At 39.1% G+C, this 25,969-nt stretch overlaps 1 protein-coding gene across 1 annotated transcript in view; it reads right to left on the bottom strand.

Annotated features, from left to right (window-relative positions):
- Positions 1-1,216: 1,216 nt before the first annotated feature.
- Positions 1,217-25,969, bottom strand: part of LOC137393831 (uncharacterized) — a 93,588-nt gene continuing 68,835 nt past the window's right edge. Inside the window, exons 94-140 of the mRNA XM_068080540.1 lie at positions 25,720-25,899; positions 25,341-25,472; positions 24,858-25,199; positions 24,401-24,519; positions 23,894-24,074; positions 23,672-23,803; positions 23,371-23,556; positions 22,979-23,113; positions 22,625-22,822; positions 22,276-22,389; positions 21,949-22,128; positions 21,386-21,514; positions 20,618-20,800; positions 19,401-19,526; positions 19,017-19,176; positions 18,419-18,576; positions 18,083-18,262; positions 17,597-17,716; positions 17,210-17,401; positions 16,604-16,732; positions 15,992-16,303; positions 15,615-15,785; positions 15,331-15,474; positions 14,995-15,151; positions 14,477-14,751; positions 14,116-14,288; positions 13,674-13,872; positions 13,045-13,296; positions 12,793-12,928; positions 12,363-12,504; positions 11,599-11,866; positions 11,353-11,498; positions 10,951-11,105; positions 10,641-10,819; positions 10,045-10,532; positions 9,497-9,685; positions 9,115-9,353; positions 8,566-8,792; positions 7,761-7,940; positions 6,218-6,337; positions 5,775-5,952; positions 3,720-3,843; positions 3,516-3,630; positions 3,181-3,302; positions 2,884-3,010; positions 2,339-2,484; positions 1,217-1,966 (exon numbers count right to left, since the gene is read on the bottom strand). Of these exons, the coding sequence (XP_067936641.1) occupies positions 1,627-1,966; positions 2,339-2,484; positions 2,884-3,010; positions 3,181-3,302; positions 3,516-3,630; positions 3,720-3,843; positions 5,775-5,952; positions 6,218-6,337; positions 7,761-7,940; positions 8,566-8,792; positions 9,115-9,353; positions 9,497-9,685; positions 10,045-10,532; positions 10,641-10,819; positions 10,951-11,105; positions 11,353-11,498; positions 11,599-11,866; positions 12,363-12,504; positions 12,793-12,928; positions 13,045-13,296; positions 13,674-13,872; positions 14,116-14,288; positions 14,477-14,751; positions 14,995-15,151; positions 15,331-15,474; positions 15,615-15,785; positions 15,992-16,303; positions 16,604-16,732; positions 17,210-17,401; positions 17,597-17,716; positions 18,083-18,262; positions 18,419-18,576; positions 19,017-19,176; positions 19,401-19,526; positions 20,618-20,800; positions 21,386-21,514; positions 21,949-22,128; positions 22,276-22,389; positions 22,625-22,822; positions 22,979-23,113; positions 23,371-23,556; positions 23,672-23,803; positions 23,894-24,074; positions 24,401-24,519; positions 24,858-25,199; positions 25,341-25,472; positions 25,720-25,899 (8,580 nt within the window). The 3' untranslated portion in view covers positions 1,217-1,626. The remainder of the gene's footprint in view (positions 1,967-2,338; positions 2,485-2,883; positions 3,011-3,180; positions 3,303-3,515; positions 3,631-3,719; positions 3,844-5,774; positions 5,953-6,217; positions 6,338-7,760; positions 7,941-8,565; positions 8,793-9,114; positions 9,354-9,496; positions 9,686-10,044; positions 10,533-10,640; positions 10,820-10,950; positions 11,106-11,352; positions 11,499-11,598; positions 11,867-12,362; positions 12,505-12,792; positions 12,929-13,044; positions 13,297-13,673; positions 13,873-14,115; positions 14,289-14,476; positions 14,752-14,994; positions 15,152-15,330; positions 15,475-15,614; positions 15,786-15,991; positions 16,304-16,603; positions 16,733-17,209; positions 17,402-17,596; positions 17,717-18,082; positions 18,263-18,418; positions 18,577-19,016; positions 19,177-19,400; positions 19,527-20,617; positions 20,801-21,385; positions 21,515-21,948; positions 22,129-22,275; positions 22,390-22,624; positions 22,823-22,978; positions 23,114-23,370; positions 23,557-23,671; positions 23,804-23,893; positions 24,075-24,400; positions 24,520-24,857; positions 25,200-25,340; positions 25,473-25,719; positions 25,900-25,969) is intronic.

The following is a 25,969-nucleotide window of genomic DNA, read 5'->3' as shown; positions in this document are numbered from 1 at the left end:
TTTTGTTTTGTACAAGATAGCAATTGATGCTATACTCCAACTGCTATAAAACTATATCTAATAGCATGTCTGCTATGGAACTATATCTAATAGCATGTCTGCTATGGAACTATATCTAATAGCATGTCTGCTATAAAACTATATCTAATATCATGTCTGCTATGGAACTATATCTAATAGCATATGTCTGCTATGTAACTATATCTAATAGCATGTCTGCTATGTAACTATATCTAATAGCATATGTCTGCTATGTAACTATATCTAATAACATATGTCTGCTATGGAACTATATCTAATAGCATATGTCTGCTATGGAACTATATCTAATAGCATATGTCTGCTATGGAACTATATCTAATAGCATATGTTTGCTATGGAACTATATCTAATATCATGTCTGCTATGGAACTATATCTAATAACATATGTCTGCTATGGAACTATATCTAATAGCATATGTCTGCTATGGAACTATATCTAATAGCATATGTCTGCTATGGAACTATATCTAATAGCATGTCCGCTATGGAACTATATCTAATAGCATGTCTGCTATGCAACTATATCTAATAGCATGTCTGTTATGGAACTATATCTAATAGCATATGTCTGCTATGGAACTATATCTAATAGCATACGTCTGCTATGGAACTATATCTAATAGCATATGTCTGCTATGGAACTATATCTAATAGCATATGTCTGCTATGTAACTATATCTAATAGCATATGTCTTTTATGGAACTATATCTAATAGCATATGTCTGCTATGGAACTATATCTAATAGCATATGTCTGCTGTGGGCGTTTATCTAATAGCATATGTCTGCTATGGAACTATATCTAATAGCATATGTCTGCTATGGAACTATATCTAATAGTATATGTCTGCTATGGAACTATATCTAATAGCATATGTCTGCTATGGAACTATATCTAATAGCATATGTCTGCTATGCAACTATATCTAATAGCATATGTCTGTTATGGAACTATATCTAATAGCATATGTCTGTTAAGGAACTATATCTAATAGCATATGTCTGTTATGGAACTAAATCTAATAGCATATGTCTGCTATGCAACTATATCTAATAGCATGTCTGTTATGCAACTATATCTAATTGCATGTCTGGTATACAACTATATCTAATAGCATATGTCTGCTATGGAACTATTTCTAATAGCATGTCTGCTATGCAATTATATCTAATAGCATATGATTTATTTCTGATATATAATAACACTGCTCGTCAGCAGCATTGTACAAATAACAGCTGTACTCAATAGAGCCTCCTAAACATGTACCAAACAAGAGAAAGACAAAGGAATTTCATAAAGTAATGTCAGGGGATAGTAACTCTACTAGTAGAGCATGGTTATAGCTTAGAACTGAGTTTAGTAATTCGCAGTTTGACAATCACGGAAGCTTTAGCATAAAACTTATGAACGAGAATAATAAATATAAGAAAATATAATAGTTGATATGATATCAGTAAATACTATGAGCATTTTATTTAGTTCAGTCTACAAGCCTTCATAAACAATCAAAATTTAGACATGTAGACAATTCTTTCTATCCTTCACTTTTATATTCTAATCTTTTGCAATCTTCCACAGATGTCTATGCAAAACTGATATTTTGCTCTTGCTCTTCAAAGCCATCTCTGCGGGTCCGCGTTTCTTCTTCAACTGTAGTTGTACCATAAACACTGCCATTCATGCTGTTCGCGCCAAGCCTGTCTACAATTATATCAGTCCTACCCAGGGTTCCTCCCTGACTGTTGAAGCCCCTACTACCTCCCGCGTGTGTGCCGTAGTTACTATTGGCAGCGGATGACTGTACTTGGTATGAAGCGTCTGTCTCATCCTGACCACCATAATTAAACTGTTCTCGCCCAGCCCCACCAGATTGGTAAAACTCGCTGTAAGACTGCTGGACCTCCTCTACTTCCTCTTCACCACTGCAATTGTTCAGATCCATAATTACAGACATTCCATTGCCTTATTCTATCAGACAATGAAGGATGACTTGTATATTTGTCCGAGTGTCCTAGTACACAAGTCTCAGTGGAACAGCCATATAGCGCAACAGAAATCATTACCCAGACTTAAGTTATGTGAAACGATTAGGAACTTTTTGTAGCCTCGTATCTGAGTAGGACTCAATATGAACACAGAAGTGTAGCTCTTAATAAAATCAAACAAGGATTTGTGGCTATTACTTTCCGCTATCAAGTAGTTGTTGTCTATTAATAACTGTCTACTGTCTGTAACAGAGGTGAGGTAGAGCTAAGCAAACCACAATAGAACCTAAGAAGACAGAAGACACTCACCCTCTCATCGCATCTCCATTGGCAGCACCTGCAGTAGTAGCATGAGCAGCTCCTGCCTGGGTCTGTGATAGCGCAGCCTCACCAAAAGCAAAGTTGACCTCTCCGAGGCCATTGTCTCCCTCCGGTGGAACATACATGGTTATGCTCTGAAAAAACAGAGAGACTGCAGCAGTTAGATAATGGACATTCAGCTCCTTATTAATCAATCTTTACCATTTGTAATGCAGCTCAGTAAGTTTAACTTGAAACATATTTTGGTTCCAACTCAAACGCATGTTTTCTAGATACAAGACTGATAAGGCCCACACATGCTCTAGTACGTACAGTACGTATGTACGTACAACACCGCTTAATCAAATGCAGCCTAAATATAACACTGCTTGCTTTACAGACGCATAACTATGAAATTGCTAAAAACATGAATGCATGCACACACATGAATACTACATTGATATCACACTCCTCTAGGTATAACATTGATATCACATGCATGAACACGCACACACGCAGGTGTCACTGCTGTGAACAATGGCTAATCTTTTTACCTGCTCTTCCAGTTCCTGGGCTTTCACAGCGACACTGCCGCCGTACTCTGAGCCGTGTTCAAAACCATAGCCAACCGCAGAGGCCACATTGGCAGCGTACATGCCTGCCTTGTAGTGACGTCTCCACCTGCGAACAAAATAAGGGCAGCATTACTAGTTGCACCATGATATGTTGGTGTCTTGAAGCAATGCACAATTTTGCCGTCTGGAAAATGGAATTATGCTCATGCTAATGGGAGCGGCTCCAAACATAGATTGATATTGAACACACGGTAAAGTATTAGACGTTGCTCTTACCTCTGTGCGCAACAAAGAAGAAGGATGATGCCAAGCAAGGCCAGGAGAAATATAAGTGCGGCAAGAAGGAAAAGAGGCCAGTAGCCCATCCACGTAAACTGATCTCCTCTGCTTACATTCACCTAAAGCATACAATCCGCAGTGACCGACCGGAGCAACTCATTTTTTCCATGACCCACAAAGCTAGGTCATAGCAGCTTTCTTTTCCAAGTTTAATTACAATATGTTCTTGCTAAGGTTAGACAACTCAGAAAGCTATTCAAAGACTGTTACACAGCGGTAGTGAAAATGATGTCTGTTGCTGGAACATAGTGTCGACTATGAATTCAACTTACAACGGGCTGTGTGTATGGTGTCGGGGAGGCTCTGTACGGAGGGTGTACATCAATAACTTCCACATCTAAATCGTTCTCAAATTCGTCTTTGGCTGTTGCTAAGTCTATTATGGTGCTGCAGCAAAAGAATGGGACAACTTGTAAATAGTTTTAAAGCCACCAGTTTGTATTTTGGTTGAAAAATAGACATATAACATCTCTTACCCTTCGTGAGTACAAAGCTGATCGAGGGACTTCTCAACACAGGTGAAGACAACATCAGAATGCTGAATATTGTAACCAACAGAGGTGGCATTGTTCGTTAAAATGGTGCGAGCAGTGACTTTCTCTGTAGCACAAAAGAAAATAGTAGGTGAAAGCCTAGAATCTCCGCGAGAATCATAACTGTGATACAACTGTGACAGAATACCTTGAGCTAGGAACAGAAGCTAGCTTTAGAGCTGTGCGTAGACTAACTCATTAAATGGTTAAAAATTATGATGTTAAACCATGGCTAGCTGTAGACTTACACTGCCTCGCTGCCTGACACCAGTGATATACATGTATATATACATACACATACATGTATAGCTATATATAGCTATATACATACATGTATAGCTATACACTATATATAGCTAAACACTGTTGACAGCTATATATAGCTATATATATAGCTATATTAATAGGTATATAGCTGTATATATTAGATTTTTAAAGATAAATATTTATGCTTTAATATAAATTAATATTACCTTTTGCATTTGTTTTTTTTTGAAATTGTTTTTCAAAAGACATTTTGAAATCCATTATTTATTTATTTTATAATTTTCAATTGTGCTATTTCAATTTCATACGTCTCGTTACAGCGCAACTGTAATGGCACAATTTAGAACTTCAATTTCCGGTTATTGTAAAGAGCAATAGCTAGAAATTGTAAAACTAAAACATGTTCACATGAACATTCTCGAGTAGGAATTGTCTCTACATTCTCTCTCGGTTTGGTCAGCCAGAATACCCTCATGCGCTTCACTGATGTATTTAATTTCGATATCTCATTTTCATGTTTGCGCCAGTATCGAACTGACTATGAAGAGATACCAGTATAGTCATATTCAAAATTTTGATAGATAGCTTCAGCAGCAACAGAAACCTTTTTATACACAAACTTCTACGTACTCTTTATTATTATTAAGTCAACATATTCGTGATTTTTGCTTTTCAGTTTGTTTTAATTGTATTAATTGAGATTTCATTGTAACCATTGTAACAAATCATACTTTATCTAACCATTTCTTGCTAGCTATTTCACATTTGAACACCTTTACAGTTGTTTTAGTTTTTCTTTTAACTTATTTGAACTGCACAAAACATTTTTCACATGATATGAAGTTTAAAAGTTCTGAGGGTAAATGCTGTACACGTTTAATAAAAGTGAATTTTCTGTGCAAAAACATGTTACTCCCCAGGCAAGGACGGGCATTCACCTAGTATTTGTATATATGCATATATCAAAGTTTGTCTGTCATTCGTTGGTCCAGCAATAACTCGTAAAGTGTTCCCAACGGCAAATCACCTTCATCCTGAATTAGAACTCACGACATTCAAATTGCAAGCCAATGAGCGTGTGTAACCACACGGCTAAACCATTCTTATATTCATCGCTCTTACCGTATACTCTATATCCTTTTAGCGACTGCCCACACTGAATGTGCACTTTTATTATTAATTAATACAATGTATTCTCGGGTCACGATGCCCCTGTTATAAGATTCTTTTGGCCTTACTATATGGAACATGACGTTTTTATGATGAATTTTTTCTCAGTGAGGCTACAACAAGGACAAATTTTTTTTTACTTTTTTCCGCCAAACGACATCGACAAAAAGTTATCTTGAAATTAAAATTTGGCAGTCGATGTACTGATTACGACAAAATAACAAAAATGCTGATTTTATATATAGACATATACTTTGGCTATATATATATAGCTACCTATATAGCCAAAGTGTTCTATGCTACTGAGATGTTTGACTGAATACTTGAGTGAATGATGCAGTAGATTACAGAAGCAAAGGAATGGTGAGGTTTGACTTGACTAACCAAAAACAACATTCTATGACTAGACTGATCACTAAGAGCATCCCTATCACTCAACTGACCAATAATAACCATATCACTCAACTGACCAATAATAACAACCATATTACTCAACTGACCAATAATAGTGTCCTTATCACTTAGCTGACCAAGAATTAAATGTACTACTCATTGACTGACCAATAATAACGTCCTTCTGTAGGATGCGCTCAAGTATAAGCCGATACTGTTCCATTTCCGCAGCTGATATCTCCGCCTTCGCCACGGCGAGCACAAATCGGTTCTCATCATCGATCTTGAATATCCTAGCACTAGCTTTGCTTGAAAGGGATGGGGTGCCGAGGTCAGCAGCAGAAACCTGTAAGTTTGTCGAATTGATGTTTGTAAAACATCATTAAACTTCCTTGACGCATTATACTTACAAAAGTTGATAACTCCAATAATTTGCCAAAAATATTCCGAAAATATTATGGAAAGGACAGTCAAGCAACGTGAGTAGAATGATTGCAGACTATTGCTGGCTTTCACATTGAGAGACAAACAAAAAGGCACGAGTCAGCAGCTATTCGGCATCATCTCCACACCCAGATACATAATCACACTGGTTAGAAATAAGTGCTAACCTGCAGTTCATAGTATTCGGGAAGAGATGTCCCAACAAACTTGTTATTCCTTACGCAGCCTTCAACCGCCTCCACGGAGAAAAGTGACAGTTCACTCGAGTAGGTCAGCCCATACCGAACCTGCAAGTAAAAGGTTCACTTTTAGTTCTGATGCAGACTACGGGTTTACAGAAGATCTCATGATGATGAGAATACTGACATATAATTCATCACTTTCCTTTTTAACACTTTGATGCCTTGTCTTGTATACACAAACAGGACCCCTGATCCCAGGACCCCTGATCCCAGGACCCCTGATCCCAGGACCCCTGATCCTAGACTGTATTAACAACCTTCCATAGACTGTGAAAGTACTTAGGATAGCTCAATTTTTGTGAACTGAAAATCAATATGAAGCTCCAAGCTTGTAGCACTCAAAGAAGGTAGAAATCAAACAGATAAATGTTTTTTTACACTCTTTCAAAGATGTGATGTTTTAGAACTGGGGAAACAGAATGGTTGTCGTACACTGAGTCTGATAGAGTCTGTATATTTGTTATGTACACAGAGTCTGATAGAGTGCGTATATTTGTTATGTACACAGAGTCTGATAGAGTGCGTATATTTGTTATGTACACTGAGTCTGATAGAGTGTATATATTTATTATGTACACTGAGTCTGATAGAGTGTATACATTTATTATGTACACTGAGTCTGATAGAGTGTATATATTTATTATGTACACTGAGTCTGATAGAGTGTATATTTATTATGTACACTGAGTCTGATAGAGTGTATATTTGTTATGTACACTGAGTCTGATAGTGTGTATATTTGTTATGTACACAGAGTCTGATAGAGTGTATATTTGTTATGTACACTGAGTCTGATAGAGTGCGTATATTTGTTATGAATAAAAAAACAACTAGTTTTACTGTAAAGCTCCTGTTGCTGAGGAGAAGCTTTATAGCTTTGTCTATTTTTGATCCTTTATTTCCAAGTTCAAGGTCACCTGCCATGTTTCATTTCTCGGTCGATTAGAAGAGGACTCGGTATTTCGGCGATATCTCAAGAACCAATAGTACAATTGACTTGAAACTTTGGAATTATGTGTAGTCCCAGTACATATACTGTACACATAATAGATAGTCTCAGTACACATACTGTACACATAATAGATAGTCTCAGTACACATACTGTACACATAATAGATAGTCTCAGTACACATACTGTGCATATAATAGATAGTCTCAGTACACATACTGTACATATAATAGTCTCCGTACACTTACTGTACACATAATGGTGTACTGAGACTATCTATTACGCATTTAGTAATCCTGCGTAAGCCGGAAGGGCAAAAAACAAAGCTACACAGCCAAGTTTACTTGGTCGTACGATCAAGTGGTAAAACGATTCTCTTAATTATTTTGGCCGCGGCTTCAAAGGGTTAAAACTGAACAAAATTTGTGGTTTAACTAGAAAACATGAGCAAAATTGTTGGACCCCAAGCTAAGCTTTTCACAAAGCTACCCATAAGAGTGTGACCCGCATCCAACTCACCACCCCATTTAATCCAGCATCAGCATCAGTGGCCTGCAACTGCAGAAGGCAAGACTGGGTAGGTGACTGCTCTCCATCAGGGCCCACCGACACAATGCTCAGATACATTGAGTAGCTTGGGTTTGGTGTGAACAGAAACATGGGAGCGTTATCATTTCCATCCACAACCGTAATCTCAACCTAGAATCGATAGAACAATGGTACTAGCTGGTGTCAGTCATGTCCAACTCTCTAATATAAATATTAACTGCCACTTGTTAAGTTATAAATTGACAAATAAACAGATATCAAAGCATTGGGAGTTGTCTCATGTCTGCAATACAATGAAATCTACTAATTTTTAAGTGCACGTACTTGATAGAACTGCCACATAGTTGGTGACCTTGGTAGTTCCAAGGTCATCCGATTACTGAACCATAAAATGAAACCAGGTCAGACTGTTTTTTTTTCCAATTATTGTGGATCTTTAATAAATACTGTTTATTTAATAAAATATTGATCACTTTTAATATTGTATTGTTATGATTTATTTGAAAATAAGCATCTAGAATTATATCATTGTTGATTTTATTTTTCTGACATGGTTGAGCACCTCGTTAGGATTGCACAATTACCCACTCGACGTGATGATCAAGGAGTTGTTCACTCATTACAACTTTAAGGTCGAAAACCTAGTCTTACTACTCGCCAATGTTTTTGCTAGGGTATAACTGAGTATAATTTTTTAAATAAATAAAAGGCTACAAAGTAAAAAGGATTTGCACCATAAAACATAACTGAACTACTGCATCATTTGTATACATACCATAGCCTCAGAGTGATAACCAGGACCTGTGAGGGAGCTGCTCCACTCCTCTCCCTCTAGATACACTAGCATTCTCATGCTAACATGCTTGGTTGTCTCATAGTCAAGTCCGCCATGCTGAACAATGCACACTTGTTGAGTGGGGTCAGCAGTTGCACTAAACCCGCTGGGGTGGTCAAGTAGAGTGCAATTAAAGCGCCTGCCATTTGCATTCACCACCTCCACCTCTGTGCAAGTACAAGGTAATAAGGAGTATTATATTTTCTGATTTAATATTCTGAATGATAGTCGGAGTTCTTTTAAGAAAAGGTATAACATTATGACTGCAAGGTACCTGGTCTATCATGTATTGCAAATGTTTGCGACTACGTTATAAACCACCAGTTTAAATAGCATCAGTATCGTATTAGTAATTTTATTTACAAAATATAACGGGCTAGCCTCAGTGTAATGTGAGTCGGCTCAAAGCGCCTTTGCTAGCTCACAGTCTAAAACAAACTGGGTAGGAGTAACTACGATGAAGCATTTTCTCACGCTACTCTGTCATACCTTGAGATATGAGAGTGTTCTCCATCACCTCCCACAAATATGCTGCAGAGTCAAAGCCTATGCCTTCACGATAACCCCTTTCTACGTTGATGCGCACAATGGCTGAGTCACTTTGAGAAACAGGATCTCCTAGATCTTGCGCTATTATTTCAAAGATGTAGAAGCTAGGCTTAGTCTGATCTAAGGTCAGTGACCTCTTTACAGTCAACATACCACCGTCTTCGCTTATGTCAAAATATCTAAAACAAAGCATGTCGTGTGAGCAGACAACTCCGATGAACTATGCCTGCTTCAACTAACACACTGGGAAAAGATCTCAATTAGCAAAATGTGAGAAAAAAAACTGATCACTGGCAGAATAATCAGAGTGTCTGAATCTTACAGAGATTCAGTTGTGTAGGCAGGGTCTATGCTGTATTTAATTTGACTGTTTTTGGAGTAACCTTGCAGCTCCTCATCCTCGTCAGTTGCAGAAGCGGTCAACACGAGCTGCCCAACTGGGTGACTGACACTGATAGTGGCTGTATAGTTACCCAGCTCAAAGCTAGGGGCATGTTCGTTCCTCAAAATCCTACAAACATGCACTCTACTACAATATCACCGTCCAAATGCTATCAATAAGATGTACTTTGGGTTATACAAAATTAAAACAAGGGTTTCATCCAAAACTCTTAGGTGGAATACGCTTCAAGGCTGTATACATTCTGCTGGGACATACGTTTAGTGTAAAGTAGCATCTGTTCTATGATTGCACACACCTCTATTGTAGAGATCTACCTTGCAAGGTAAAAATTGAACTATAAAGTATAAGATTATCAAATAGACAGAGTTTTAAAAGAACAGAACTCTTTTGGTCTAATGCATTAGTCAGCATGACTCGTTGCTACATTCACATTGCGTTAATTGATAGTACAGCTCGAAAAAACATACTTAACATGCACAAAGGAGATAGCTGACTTTGGCGGCACACCGCTGTCACTTGCAATCACTTGAAAATACATGTCATTCCCAGGAAACTCCTTCAGCGTCTTGTTAACTGTAATTAGTCCAGGTTCACCCATAAGCCCTATGCTAAAGTAGTCCGTGGCCCCGGTAGTAAGCCCTGGAGCCAAATCATAGTTGAGTTGACCGCTAGGGGAGTTTGGAGGGTCAGCATCAGTTGCAGTAACTCGGACTACACGATGGCCAATGTTCGCATACTCTGAAACTTGCTCTGTGTAGTTGGAGGTAATGAATGGGGCGTTGAGGTTTCTAATCATCTTCACATAAAGTATTGCCTCATCTGACAAATGAGGAAGCCCGTCGTCTGTGGCCACGACTGTCAGAATATAGTCTTGGGTGTCTAGGTAGAGTGGTGCATTGACCAGCACTATGCCTCGTTCCGCGTCCATCACAAATTTGGTTGAGTCAGGTGATTCCTATAAAAAGCAGCAATATACTATGAAGAAGATGGTTAGGAAGATACGCTGACACATTTGCTGACACCCGAAAGTGTGACATTCACTTCACTTTGTTAGCCGTCTAACCTTTATGCTATAAGTAATTGCATCTCCGTCTGGGTCCTGGGCAGTTACTGTCGTGACAAGATGGCCAAGGCTTACACCCTCGACAAAACTTGAATTGTATGTGGGTGAGTTAAACTGGGGAGGCTGATTGTCTCTGATGGTGATGGCCACTGGAACTGAGGCTTTCTTCACAGGGATACCTAGTTAAAATGTTTTTAGGAACAATGGGTTAAAAGGTCAGATGAGTAGAGAAACAAAGAAAGTATCGATAAGCATGATTGCTAGCCATGGATCCATTTGGGAAATTATATAACGAGTTGTCAGAACTCACCCTCATCGCTGGCTACCACATGGAGAACGTAGCGGGGGATACGGGTTAAATCTTCTGCTAAAGACCTGAAGAGAGAGATGCTGCCACTCTCTCTATCTATTTGGAAGTAGTTGATGGAGGTCAGAGGATCAGATTTCTCTATGTCTATGGTGTATCTACAGCGAAACAGTCAACTGACATACAGACATGACAAACAGTGGACAGAGCAGCTCATCTTGAGCAAACCTTGAATGCAGAATAACAACAGTTTTGATTGACTGAACAAAACTCTTGAGCTAGTAAAAAGTCTAGTACGATGAAATAATGTAGAGAAATGGAATGGCTAGAAGTGGCATGTTGTACTTAAATAGCTAGGTAGCTAGGGGCTCTAGTTTATGTTAGCGTGTGTATGTGGCATTCTACCTGATGGTAGAACTCGGAGTGTTGGCTCTGTCAGAGTCCGTGGCTACAACTTGAGTAATAGGAAGGTTGATAGCCTGGTGCCTGGAGATAGTCACGTTTTCAGCTTGCACAATTACTGGATCATACCGATTCCTGATGACATTGACCTGTATAACAAAGCATCGCTTGACATACTTGACGGAGAACGTCAGCGATGGGCAGCAGACTAACCAAAAGCTATAAAATAAAATATGTAGAGCATATTACCTTGACCCTGCTTGAGGCCAAGGAGCCACGCCCATCTCTTGCTGTAACAACAAAGTCATAGAGAACACTGTTCTCAGGGTCAGATGTGAACCTCTTCCTTAAATAGATTCTTCCGCTAGCCGACTCGATACCAAAGAAGGCCTCGGCTATTGGGTCTGACAAGATGGAGTAGGTGATAGGTGGTGATTCGGAACTAGCCTCGACTGTTAATATCTCCTCACCGGGGTCAAGGTCCTCATCATGAGTGACCACATACTCAGTCGGCATGCTACAAAGATGATCAGCAAAAATGAACCAAAAGAAAACAGAGACCACGTGTGATGCTCTCACAAAATATACAAGAAATAATGTCACTGTTGACGCAAGTTCCTATCAGTTTTAAGTAGATACGACCATAAACAGCATTAGAATTACAGCTACTTGTAGCGCTGTAATTGTATCTGCGTGTACCGCTGTAATTGTATCTGCGTGTACCACTGTAATTGTATTTGCGTGTACCGCTGTAATTGTATCTGCGTGTACCGCTGTAATTGTATCTGCTTGTACCGCTGTAATTGTATCTGCTTGTACTACTGTAATTGTATCTGCTTGTACTAATGTAATTGTATCTGCTTGTACCACTGTAATTGTATCTGCTTGTACCACTGTAATTGTATCTGCTTGCACCCCTGTAATTGTATCTGCTTCTGCGAGATGACTGTTTAAGCTTGAATTTCTAATTCAAGTTGAACTCCTAAACAACGAGCAGAGCACAATGAGAGTACCTGATTAGACTGTCAACAAAGGTGACTGAGATGATCAGAGAACGAGTGCATGGTGGCATCCCGCCATCCGCTGCCTGTATAGTCAGATTCACAGTAGTGTTGACAATGTCTGCTATGAGAAGTTGCGTGAGCGAGACTGCTCCTGCAAATGATCAGACTGGATGTGAAAGGGAAGAAAACAGAGTTTACCAAGATTGAAAAAAGTGTTTTCATCTTGCCCTAAAAATACAACAGCTGTTTCCAGTGAACGAGTGGCAATACACGTTTTAAGTATTTTTTTAAAGTTAAAAAGTGACAAATTCATCAGTTTCCTGAGAATACGATTTTTAAAATACACAGATTCTTCAAGCATTCTAAGATGATGACCACTAGTACGCCCATATGAAGGAAGAAATTTGACAAGAAAAAATGTAACCATCCTGTTGCCTACCAGTAGAACTGTCAACTCTGAAGAGGCCCGGTTGCTGAGATGACAATATGCTGTAAGTTATCTCCCCATTGCGACCAGAATCTCCATCAGTTGCCGTAACATAAAATATAGGGATGCCTGGAGTGAATGTGGAGACCTGCAAATATATAGCCAGTAGGAAGTTTAATTTCAACATCAAATTTTAACTTCAATTTAAACATCTTATGACTCTCAGGCTAAGGGTGCTATAGGTGGGGTGGTCTTGTGACCGACCTGGTAAGTTGGAGAGGATGACTGGAACACCGGACAAGTGTTTCTGATAACATGAACTGTGACTTTGGCCCTGCCTGTCTGAGAAGGAGTCCCCTTGTCTGTTGCTAGTATGGTAAGAGAATAGCTGTCTCTAGAGTCAGCACTGAGAGATGTTTTTATTGATATTTGACCTGACTGCGGATGAACATAGAAATATTCAGATCCCAAGCTCGTTGTGTCTATGCTGTACTCAAACTGCCCTTTGGGAACAACCTGCAATCAGTATAACATCATGCTATAACAGGCTGAGATGAAGATTAGTATAACATCATGCTATAACAGGCAGAGATAAAGATCAATATAGCATATACTGCTATAACAGGCAGAGATAAAGATCAATATAGCATATACTGCTATAACAGGTATATTCAAGAGATCTAACAGCCACTGCAGTAACCAAGAATAATCAATGCTTACTAGGTAGAGAATAGGCTGTAAGCCTGGGAGACCAGACAAAATGTTTAGTCAATAATAACTTACAGTAGTTGACCCGGTCTCATAGAATTATGGATTAGTGGATAACATGTCAGATAACATGGATTAGTGACAAACGTACACTTGATTCTCCAATGACTCAGTGAGCTACTTACAGGGTCATCCTGGTCAGTAGCGCTGACTGTTACATTGATGGAGGAGCCAGGAGGCAAATGTTCGTCAGTGATTGTAGTAACATAATCAACAGGGTTGAATATCGGGGCATGCAGGTTACGTCTAACATTGATCGTAGCCTGAGAGACTGCTCTGTTATCCGAGTAGGCTGTATCATACGCTTCTATTATCAGCTGATACCTGGAATAAGAGAGAGTTGTCAGAAAAAGACAACTCCACATCATATGTAGACCATAAACAATCACATTATCTCTAGTTAGGTGAACATAGATAAAAAGAAAGTTTTAAAGAATGAGGACTTGTAGCCAGAGATCCTTATATCGACAATCAGAAACTACTGAATTTAGCCAAGGCTAGAGGTGAAAAGCAGGAAGAGAGCTAAGCTCCTGTGACAGCTTATATGAGCAATAGATCAGCTCTAACCTGCTTGCTTCTTCGTAGTACAGTGACCTGTTGACTCTGATGATACCACTGATGCTGTCGATAATAAATAACTCGCTGCCTGGTAAGAAACCAGCAATACTGTATCTGATCTCACCAACCAAGTCAGCATCAGTTGCAATAACCTGGCACACCTGCTCACCTACGTCAGCATTCTGTTAACAACAAAAAAACTAACATCTTAGCAACTGCCAACTAACTTGATGTTCTAAAAGTTATATCAATTCACAAACTAACAGTTTCCAGACTGTCTTATCAACAGCATCGACGTTGCGTTGACCTCTCAAAACTTGCCAAATAAAAGATATAATTATTAAAAACATCTCACTAAAACTTTTCCTACCTCAGCCACTGTTCTGTTGCTGCAGCCACCACTAATTAGGGGAGCATTTCTGTCAGCCCTGATCGTCACAACTATGTCAGCCTCATCTACTTTCTCAGGGTACGCATTGTCGCTGACTTTTACCCTGAAGGTGAAGCTCTGCCTGTTGACATCACGGAGCGATGTCCGGAGGAAAATAACTCCTGTCTCTTCATCAATACCAAAGTACCTTTCTACCTCATCATTATTCGTGAGCAAAGAGAAGGAGAGTGTATCGTTGTTCAAATCGGTTGCTCCTGCGAGTATACAGTATACAATAGTATTGAGCCGGAGTATTGCATAATCAAACAACGTGAAGCATAAAAAATAAAATGGACACTCGGTAAAACGTTTGATGAGCTCAGGCAGAGTGGAAGTCTAGTTGAACTAACATTAGCGTTACACAGAAAATGAAGTTATACACTGTCACCACGCTGACTCAATGCACAAAGATGTCTGTGTGACGTAAAGGAAAGAGGTTCACTGCTGTCGCTACTCACCAACAAAAAGAACAGGCTGTCGAATGTCATGGTTGCTCTGAATGGTGGTTTCATATAAAGATTGGTTAAGACGTGGTCCATACAGGTTACGAATGGGGCGTATTCTCACCTCTGCCTTCCCAACACAGCTCGGATTGCTAGTACAATAGCTTTCAATCTAAAAACATGAGAATGGTCCTCAGTACTGTGTAGTGAGATGCTGAGAAGCCATAGTGACCTTACTAGAAGGCTGTACTCTAAAGTATGGTCAACTATTCACATAAGATATTATGGCCTTTATAGAAGGCTGTACTCTAAAATTTGATAAACTATTCACATAGAATATTGCGACCTTACCAGAAGGCTGTACTCTAGTGTGTGGTCAGGGTCTTCCTTGAGGGAGCGAATGACTCTAATTTGTCCCGTAAGAGAATTTATGGAGAAGAAGCCTGGAGCTGGATATGAAGCTGTGATCGGAAGGTACTGGATACTTCCCCCATCCTTAAATACAATTATTTACACTGCACGGTGGCACCAATCAAAACCATAATTCTGCGCAAAATGAAATGCAATTCAGCCAAGCGAGTAATATATTATAGTTGTCGGTAACTTGACATGACAGTCCTGATGCACTGGCCTACCTGACATGAAAATCTTGTTGTCACTGTATGCACAAAACTGCCAGAAGACAGCGTCTCCATTGGAGTCAACAGGTCTGTAAACTCTATAGTAGGACAACTCTCAGGCCTGACATTCACTGTTAGGTCGCGACAGGTTCTTTTTCCTCTGCTGTCCACGGCACAAATGGGCACCTGTAATTCAACATCGCAATGACAATACATGCTCATTTTTCCAATATTACAAGGAAAACAACTTTAATTCTAATAGACTACCAAAGAGGCTGTAACAAATTACAGTATAGGAAACTTTGAAAAAAAGAATAAGTGGGATATTTCAAAATGCCTTTCGAATAATAATTACGCAGCACACAGCATTCACGGCTGAAGCCCCAACTTACCACATATCGATTCTCAACATCATCCGCTATAGACATCCTTAGAATAATCTCCCCTGTGTTGGGATAGATGAAAAACCTGTTTGTGAGGAAGTACGAAGCTGAGGGGCTGATCTCAAAGTAGATATCGTCTCCATCAGCATCGGAAGCACTGATGTTGTAAAAGGGCAGTGCCGGCTGATATGTCTTGTATATAGTTAGCGTGTGGGGGAGTCCGACTATCTCAGGAGCATTAGGATTGCGAGGTACCCTCACTGTGACAGTGATATTATTCCTGCTGCTAGGAGAGTCTGTACACCAGATGACAAACCTCAGCTAAAAGGTACAAGAGAAGGGATATTACACTTGACAAGCAGCATAGCATTAATGAAGACCTGACCTCACAAAACAAGTTGCATGTTGGGCAAGTGTGGTGACAGTAATAAAATACAAGCTCAATGGACAACAGACAAGGTGTGACAATATCAGTTTATTCTCAAGGATTGAGCTAAGAGTGCTGAGACTGCAAGCATTCTCCAGATCATTGTTTAGTGAAGATCATACTGTGTATATCATATGTTGTATGTATGTACATACTGCTATGAGTGTACCAACATGGTACCATCTTTGACTTACGGTGTATGATTCGCTATTGGAAAGATCATCCCTCAGGTCTCTAATGAGGTAGACATTGCCAGATGCATCTGGTTGACTAAAGAAAATACTGCCTGGGAAAGATTCGACAAGTTCCGCTCTCAGGTCACCCTGGACAATACATAATATTTTACACCTAAACCGCTTTCGTCGTTAAACCAAAGATGGCCAAAGGTCTTTTCGAGAGGACATGTTGATAAAGTTATATAAAAATAGAACATTTACCGTTAGAAGTTGCTAGGGTCCAGCATTGCTAAACAATGAGATGCCAACTAGTATACTACATAATTATGATTGGGTAAAAAGTTACAAGGAGGTGGAAAATAGGTTAGTATCATTAGTATCAGTGAGACACAGCAAGATGATGTCTAGCAAAGTCAATTCTCCAACTAATGCTATCCAACTGATGAAAACTCTAATAGTAAATCATAGAGTGCTGACAACTCCATTATAACGAGTAGAGTGATGACAACTCCATAATAACTAGTAGAGTAATGACAACTCCATTATAACTAGTAGAGTAATGACAACTCCATAGTAATTAGTGGATTGTGAACAACCCAACTATGTGTAAGCACATACACTTACTGAGTCTGAATTTGCGCAGCTGGCTCCCTGGAAGATATTCACCACCCGTGTGTAGTTTTCGGTGGTTTCATTGACATCCACAGATATTGTTGGTCTTACTGTTGGTGGAGGTATGCGACTAACCTCTATGTCTATGTAAACTGAGCCATTGCGTGGTACAGGAGAACCGTTGTCTGTAGCCCAGATTTGGCACTGTTACAAAAATGCATACGTACATGTAGATCAAGTTACTGCATTCTTTGTAAATTACTACCTGCCTTTACCAATTGCAGTACTAAAGCTAATAGATAGCCTACGCTATCGAGTATCACAAATGCTACTATTTTATGAAAGGGAGAAAGACCGAGGCTGTTAATCAGCAGGTAGAATTTGCGCTACATAACTTACAGTGAATTTGTTAACTTGAGGAGAAAACTGCCGGTTGACTTGCAGTTCCCCCGATGTTGGACTCAGATATAAATACTCTCTGCATAAGTTGTCTCCTCCGATGTAATAGGTCAGCACATCCTGTGACAAATACTTAGCATAAAGGATACAATCTTATATACTTCAATGACATTTGGTCTTCGGCAAAATGGTACGAGGCTGGTAAACTACCTCGTATGTCTAACAATATGTAGCCTGTGGACTGCTATGACAGCTACACAGTTATTAGTAAGCCATAAATAACATCCACAACAGCAGTATAGCTTCTCTGACTCTAGCCTGAGTTACTCTAAATGAAGGAAATCCAATGAAGCTTTCCATCTGTTCCAGTGACAAGTCTAGCAGGTGCCCTCTAATGCTACTCATCTGTTATAATCATGTTGTAAACGCTTTTAAATGTTACATTAACGTAAAAATTTGCTAATGAGGGTAGAGAGCTTGACTCACTTTATCAGTGTCGGAGGCATTCACCGTGACAATGACATAGCCAGGTCTCGCCATATCAGAGACATTGAAAGGCCCGAGAGAGGGGAAGATAGGCCCATTCTCATTTCTTCTCACAGATATGCTGACGGTAGCCTCTGTTTTGTCTCCAGGGACTCCATCATCATATGCAACCACAGTGAGCTGAATAGCAAACAGAGACACAGGTTATTCTCTGAAGAAGCCGTGCAAGGGAATGTACAGTAGCAACGGCTGAGAGTGGGTGGCACACTGAGAGCCAGTGTTACTATAATTTCCAGCAACACACTGGCTATTTAACTTGATAGAGAAGATAACTACCGAGTAAAAGATGCCTCTGTCCTCTGAGAGCAGAGAATTGTTGTTGACTGAAATAAAGCCTGTCCTCTCATCGATGGAAAATATGGCTGGAGCTAGCCCGTCCCCGGTGATCTCATATTTAATCTGACCAGATATATCTCGGTCTATAACTCGTATATCTGCAATACAAAGTAGGGGGTTACTGAGGCGTTTCCTAACAACACCCAAATGTACAGGACTTTGCTTAGAGTCCTACAGCACCAAACAAGCAGTCTATTTTTATATTCGTAAATGATTCATTGATCATCAAAGCTTCAGTGTGCAGATGAGATTACAATAGAGTATATACTAGAGATTACAATAGAGTGTACAATAGAGTACAGCAAAGTATGAAGTCAATATTGTAAAAGTGGAAAAAATATTTTCAAGTAGCATCTATTTTATTGTTTTAACCAACTTGAAGTATCTAGAATATTCTAGAAGAAAGTGAAAATATTCCAATAAATAGGGCTGTGTCCGACTAAACTTCCTGTCACAGAAGACAAAAACCAGTAGCTGAAAAGGCATAAGTTATCCACATCTAAACCAAAAACTACAAACCTGGAGGGTAGCAACTTACTTCTGTATATGATTGAGCCTGGTCGAACACTCTCAGAGATCTCCAGAGAGTACGGTGCCCCTTGAAATTCTGGAGAATACTGATTCTTGATTACGTTGACTACAACCTGTATAGTAGCTCTCTGAGGAGGAACACTCGTGTCATAGGCCTCTACCGTCATCTGTGTGAGTGATAGATAAGATAAACTGCCTACTAACTTTGATGAACAATTTACCTGCTGTCATACTAAGTTATTGGTAGAAAATAGTCATTTTTCTTTAAACAGAAGTCATGAGTGTTGTTCATTGCAGCTAGATTTTATTCTCAAGCATGAACATGGATCAGATAAAAAAGTTCACTTCACCTAAACTCAGCACATTCCATCCAAAATCTTTCCCAACTTACGTTGTGGCGTCTTGCATTAGATTCTGTAAGACTTTTTTGGAGACGTATCAAAGCCCTACCATTCTCAACGTTGTGCAGCCAAAAGAACTCAGGCTCAACAGGGTCTGTAAATCTGAATCGTACAACCTAAAAGAGGAATAACATGATGAACATACTGACCTTACCTTGACCTTACCTGTGTTCATTAGCTTCAGTTGCTTGTGGCCAGTTGTACTACTATGAAAATAAAAGCCCTACTATGTCATATAACGGCTGATGAACGTTTATGACATTTGAGAGCATTTTACCACGTGAGATGTAGCAATTGACTACAAATACAAATATAATAAAACTGATATACTCGTATTTGTTAGTGAGGCATCGGAGTGTTAAAAGTTATTAGTATAAAATACAGTCATACCTCAACATACGAGCTTAATGCGTTCTAGTACTGAACTCATATGTTAATTTACTCGTGTCTCAAGGCACTATTTCCTATATGAAATAACTGAATACAAATTAATTCGTTACCCTACTATGAAAAAACACATAAAACATGATATTATAGAGGAAAATGTGTTTTTTAATAGTTGTAATTCAGTACCTATGCTAAAAAAATAATGAATACTTAGTTGTTAAAATCTGCAATGAAATAGAACATTGCTATATACACTACTGTAAGTTTTTACCTTCGAGACAGACCAGTGGGATACGCCGGTCTGAGAGACTTGACAGCAACACGTTTAGTAAACTAAACTTTTGTGACACTGCGTAACATAAACTATGAATTTAACGTAAATGAATTTAGCTTACTAAATACACACTTAAAGCTAAGTTTTAATTCTTTATTAATTAAACTTACTTTAATTTTAGTCTTAATTTTTTATTATCTATTTCCGGTTTGGCGCTGCTTGCCTCGCGTTCACTATAACTTTTAGCCAACCTTTTAAAAACTTTTTTTCAAACTGATTCAAGGAGTGAGACCGAGCAAGTGATGCTGTTCTCAAAATCGGCCTCTCACATACTTGGCCATATAGTGGTCATCGAGAGCCAGCTAGTATGCCCACATCTCAAAGATTACTCGTATCTCAAAGAAAAAACATGCTCGAAATTTTGCTTGTACAGAACCTTGAATCTTTTCATAAGTTGGGGCACTCGTATGTGAAGGTATAACTGTATTGATACAAAAACCAAATTATTTGGTGTAATGACTTAAGCAAGAATCATAAGGTGGGTACCCTGTTGGCAGCATTGCTGACAGAAAGGCTGACTAACTCTTCACTGAGAGGGAAAGTGTCAGCCACTGTAACCTCTACTCGTGATTCAGATGGGTTGAGTGGATCATCTCTAGTAACTCTGACAGTCAGTACTCCAGAAGTCTTGTCCGATGGAAAGGCGCTGTCATAGGCAGCAATAGTCAGCTACAAACAGATTTACAATCGTTTTTAGCCCCTGTGAACTGCTAGAATCGTATGTTTTTTCTAAATTAGTACTTGAATAAACTTAAGTAAACTTAAACTAAAGTACTTAAATAAACCAGATTATTTCATAGCCTTCCAAAAAGGTAGCAAACATCACCTGCAAACACTAGCTGGTATTTCAGCAAATAACCAATGAAATAAAATCGTGTGGAATTTAAAGGATGTTAATTAATTTCATCTGAGTATTTTAAAGATGACACATTATAGAAATTGAATGCAAAAGATGGAGTCAGAATCTGAGCTACGTGTAGATAGATAAGCTGATAGTGAGTATGAAAGGTAACTGTAAACAACTACAAGAGGTAAGTTAAAAAGGTAAGTGTCTAAATAAACATCTTAGACACGTGTTAAATGTATATAGACATTCAAAGTAGGTATCGAAGACAAGTGTTAAAAGTGTCAGAACTGAATGTGCGAGGTATGTTAGAACAACAGTTAGTAAATACATCTGTTACAGATGTATGTGACACATGGTGGAGGTATGTACTACATCTAACATAACACAGAAATTAGCAAGAGTTCCACCTCATAGAGAGTTGAGTAGGACGAGTCCTCTGCGAGAGGCCTCCTTATAGAAACTGCTCCATTACTTGGGTGGATTTGGAAAAACTGGAGCGCTTCAAAATCTCCAACCAACTCATAGGTAATGTTTCCCTGCAGCATATATTCACATGTGGAGTGTAACAGCTGCCCAAATATCTTTAGGCCTACTATTCATTAACTAGTGAGTAATTCATAGAAAGTGTAACCTAGACACAGTAGACAGCAATATCAATCACACAGATAAGTTACTATAGTAGCTCTATTGTAAAAGTTGACTGACTCAAGCTAGCATTCCAAGAGGGCGAACAGTTCTGTCATTATTACTTGATACACAGGCATATTTTAACAGGCTATGCTATTGGCTAATTCACAAATTATTTACATTATCAATTGTGTACCTTTCAGCAAAACCGAGTAAACACCATTTAATGTACTGAGGCTATTTAATGTATATAATGCAAAATTTATGAATAGGAATGCACAGCCTATCTAAAATGTATGAATCCTGCAATGTACAACAATTGGTAGACACATTAAGAACTCACCCTGAGGTCAGAGTCAGCTGATCTGACGGTATATATGCTGCCAGAGTCATACTGGGATATGGTGATTGTCTGGGGCAAGTTGATGAACCTTGTATCAAACACATTGCGAGCAACTCTAATGGCTACCTCATAGGCGATCTCACAGACAGGTATGCCAGTGTCTCGCACTTTCACTCTCACCTGTCAACAAATGTCAGTCTCATCTAACCAATGAACATCAGCAAGATAGAATCTTGTAGAGTGATCTTAGTAGAGATCAAATAGTTTTGAATGTTTAAAATTGATTCAGTATAAAAGCACACAAGGAGGAGACAGACATGTACTTACATTATATATGTCTCTGTCAAGACTGTCAGACGTGAACGGTTTTATTAGTACCAACTCTCCAGTTGTGGGGTTTAGGAAGAAGAAATCTGAAGCGTTTGTGAGATGGTAAGTGACCTAGAGGAGAGATCATATACTATAGCGACCACTCAAATTAATAAGAGAAGCTGGCAACTCAGCCAGACATAACACCAGACAGTCATGTAACACAGTGTTGGTTATGACTAGTTGATACTCAAGTATTCACAGTGATCAGGAAAAGCAAATGCTACTAGGTCTCCTCTGTATACATCTCCAACACAGTGAATTCTCCAAAATAATACCACATAAGGTAGTACCTAGTATCAACAACATCCTGAACATCTCTTACCTGTTCTGTATCCTCTGCTCTCATGGTCAGCAGAACTGTGCCAACTGGTGTTAGCTCATCCCAGACTGGTGGAGTGAGCAAAGAGTCATCTTGTATGACCCGTGGGCAGTCATGGTTACGCACAACTGTTACCTCTACAGTGGTCGTGCTTGTTTCATCAGGAGCACCCGTGTCATAGACCTGTTACATAACACTCAGTTGTGTGACAAAAAGACATAACGCGAAGTATAGACAAATACTAGACAGACTAGATATGCTCGTGAAGGCTGAGCAGAGCATTAGTATGAATGTATAGATTTTTACGAGTGTTCTTGCATGAGAGAAGACAACTCCTACCTCTACTCGCAGTGTGTACTTGGATGACTCGCCTAACTCTAGAGGGTTACGAATGTACACGACTCCAGTAGTCTCGTTGATATCAAAGAAACTCGGACCGGATAAGTCTCCAATAAGTCTGTACACTAGACTTCCCTGCAGAAGTAAAGAAGCACGTGCTTTGATCTAACTAATAACTTATCTTAAAAACTTTCTACAGACTGCGTAATTGAACTGCAAAATGAATAACCTTTCTAGATATGAGATCTTTCCAACAACAACATCTGCATAGGGATGTGAATAGTTATAAACTAGTTCGATGAATAAAGTAATTTCTCAATAGAGTTTACAAGGCTCTGCATGAGTAACAAATTGTAAGCCAAAATGAAGAGTAAATGTGGCCATGCACTCACAGTCAGTGTGTCATCCAGAGCTTGCACAGTCAGAATACCTGAGCCAACAGGCTCTGTATAGTTGACAGTCGTGGCGTACGGCTCATTGATGAAGTAAGGAGTCGAACGATCCCTAATTACAGTTATACTAACATAGCCTGTGCCAGTCTTCTCTGGAATCCGTTGGTCTCTAGCTCTTACTCTCAGCTACACAAACACAAAGAACACAAGCTATGGCTTTGTATTTTAGAATACAGTGATTTGTGAAGAATTTGATAGAACTGCTACTAGGGCACAAGCTACAAAATATTCATCATTCCACCTGATAAGTACTGCTGCTGCAGTTGGGATTTGTTCCATCCAATGATGATGTTGTGTAGATAACTCCAGATGTGGGAGTAACAAAGAAACACTCTTCGTTTCCAGCTCCATCAAGGTAGTAGAGTAAATCATCCTAGTAACAAGAAATGTGGTTATTCACTAGATAACTGGTCTGTACAAAAAATTTTTAGTCAATAATTACTAGTATTGGGAGTTGTCTTACCCCATCTTCATCAACAGCTCTCACTGTTTCAATAGCAGATCCTAAAGCTATGTTCTCATTGATAGTCAGAGTGTAGCTTCCTATAAAGACTGGAGAGAATATGTTGCGGCGGACCGTCACCTCTACTGTGGATATTCCTATGTTTGGAGGGTTTAGAACATTGTAGGCCATGATGTTGAACCTATGAAGAGCAGAAGACATGAAGAAGTACTGATAAAAGCTTACAAGAACAACAGAAGTTAGTTTGCCAAGGCTGAGAACTAGTGCTGAGTTACTTCTAGCAGGTAGAAATTTAAAGCTAGTGCATTTGTTATTCTATTTTTGACATTGAATCTAACCGTGGAGCTAGATAACGTAAAAAGGAATGAAATGCCTGGCTAGTCAGGTGTGACTCACTGCCACAAATAAAATTTGTCGAGTCATGACATGAAGAATAGCTAACTAATAGAAACAAGCTTTGTTAAAAAAACTGCTATTGCAAGCTTAGATATCACAAAACAATCTCACCTGTAGAGGGTGGCAAACATGTTTGTTCCTTTAAGCGAGTTCTTTACAAAGACATCTCCACTGTTTGGGTCAATACCAAAAAGATCGAGATCATTCGTGCCATAGATGTCATATTTTACCTGTGTATCGAGAAAAAAATACTGAGTCAACCACTAGATAACATCAAACCTTTACATTTAGTTGTGAGTTGTGTTCTCTCTTGCCACTTGATTAAAAATATTTGATTTAGTTGTCTTACAAGTTCTAGACATACTTGCCTGCATCACGATACCTACGATATAGTATGAAGGAAATAAAGTGGTGAGAGAAGAGCACAATATGGCAAGAAAAGATATGGCAAGAGAAAATGGTCTATCGCATCTACAATTGGCAAAAAACAAAATAACGAAGTGTATCTAACCTATGGCAACAGACAACAAGTGAGTTTTTTAGAGTTAAAAGGGTGATAGGTACTTACTTGGCCATTTCCATCTGGATCTCGGGCTCTGGTACGAACCACCGTTGAGTTTACACCAAGATTCTCAGTAATACTGGATGGATAAAGAGCAAGGTCAAACTGAGGTGGGAGGTCACCAGATGTGATGCGGATAGAAACAGAAGCCTCGCCTGTCTTACTATTCACTGACACCTGATCAGCAACAGTAATGGCAAACTGGAAAACTCCATTTGATGGAAAGTCTATGTCAGATCGGTTGAGAGGTCTTCGAGCTTTCATGCTGGCCGTCTCAACGTCCAAATAGAAGAACTTTGAAGCCAGACGTCCCAGTTGGTCTTCTTTGATGTAATACCTCAAGACATCCTGCAGAAGATACAAGGCAGTCTAAAGTACAATGACATTGTACTACACTCACTTTGTACTATTAGAGAGATCGATGAAAACTTGATATCTAGAAGTTAAAAACGAATGGCTAAAATTTTTTTTTTTAAATAAAATACAAACCCCATCAAAGTCCCGTGCTGAAATTCCTAACCCAACATCCTGATAGAGAGGGAATGAATCTGGGATGCTTGTAGAATACTGCGCTCTGTCGAATTCCGGCCCATACCGGTTCCTAACGACCTCCGCTGTCACCTGCAACAACAAAAATCTAATAATATGCAGTATACGCTACTCACAATCATTTGTCTCTACGTGTCATCAGTTCACACCATTTGGGTAACACAACTGTCTGCTATTGTCAATCACTGATTAATTTTCTTGGCTCTTCACAAAGAAAGAGAAGTAGAGTTGCTCTCAGACGAGATACATAACCTATTGTAAGAAATTGCATACAGAGCGCTTGCTATAGTGTAAACAGTAGAAAGGGAAGGTCAAGTACCAGAGTGCAGTTGATGTTAGATGGGAAGTCTGAAGAGAAGGCACAGACTTTTATTGAATAGACATCTGGAAAAAGGACATCTCTCTTGACAGAGTTGGCAAGTACGATGAATCCTCTGTCTGTCACGTTGAAGTAGTGCTGGGCAGGGTACTCACCATCAATGAAATAGCGAATAGCTCCCTGAAAGGCAAAGCAAGTTGTCAGGTAGTAACTTAAGATCTTGTGTCAGAAGGTAAAAGTTACAAGAAAA

This window comes from Watersipora subatra, chromosome 4 (genome assembly GCF_963576615.1).
Source record: "Watersipora subatra chromosome 4, tzWatSuba1.1, whole genome shotgun sequence".
Lineage (NCBI taxonomy): Eukaryota > Metazoa > Bryozoa > Gymnolaemata > Cheilostomatida > Watersiporidae > Watersipora > Watersipora subatra.
The sequence above is the reverse complement of the archived record's forward strand: the minus strand, read 5'-3'. Positions and strand labels throughout refer to the sequence as shown.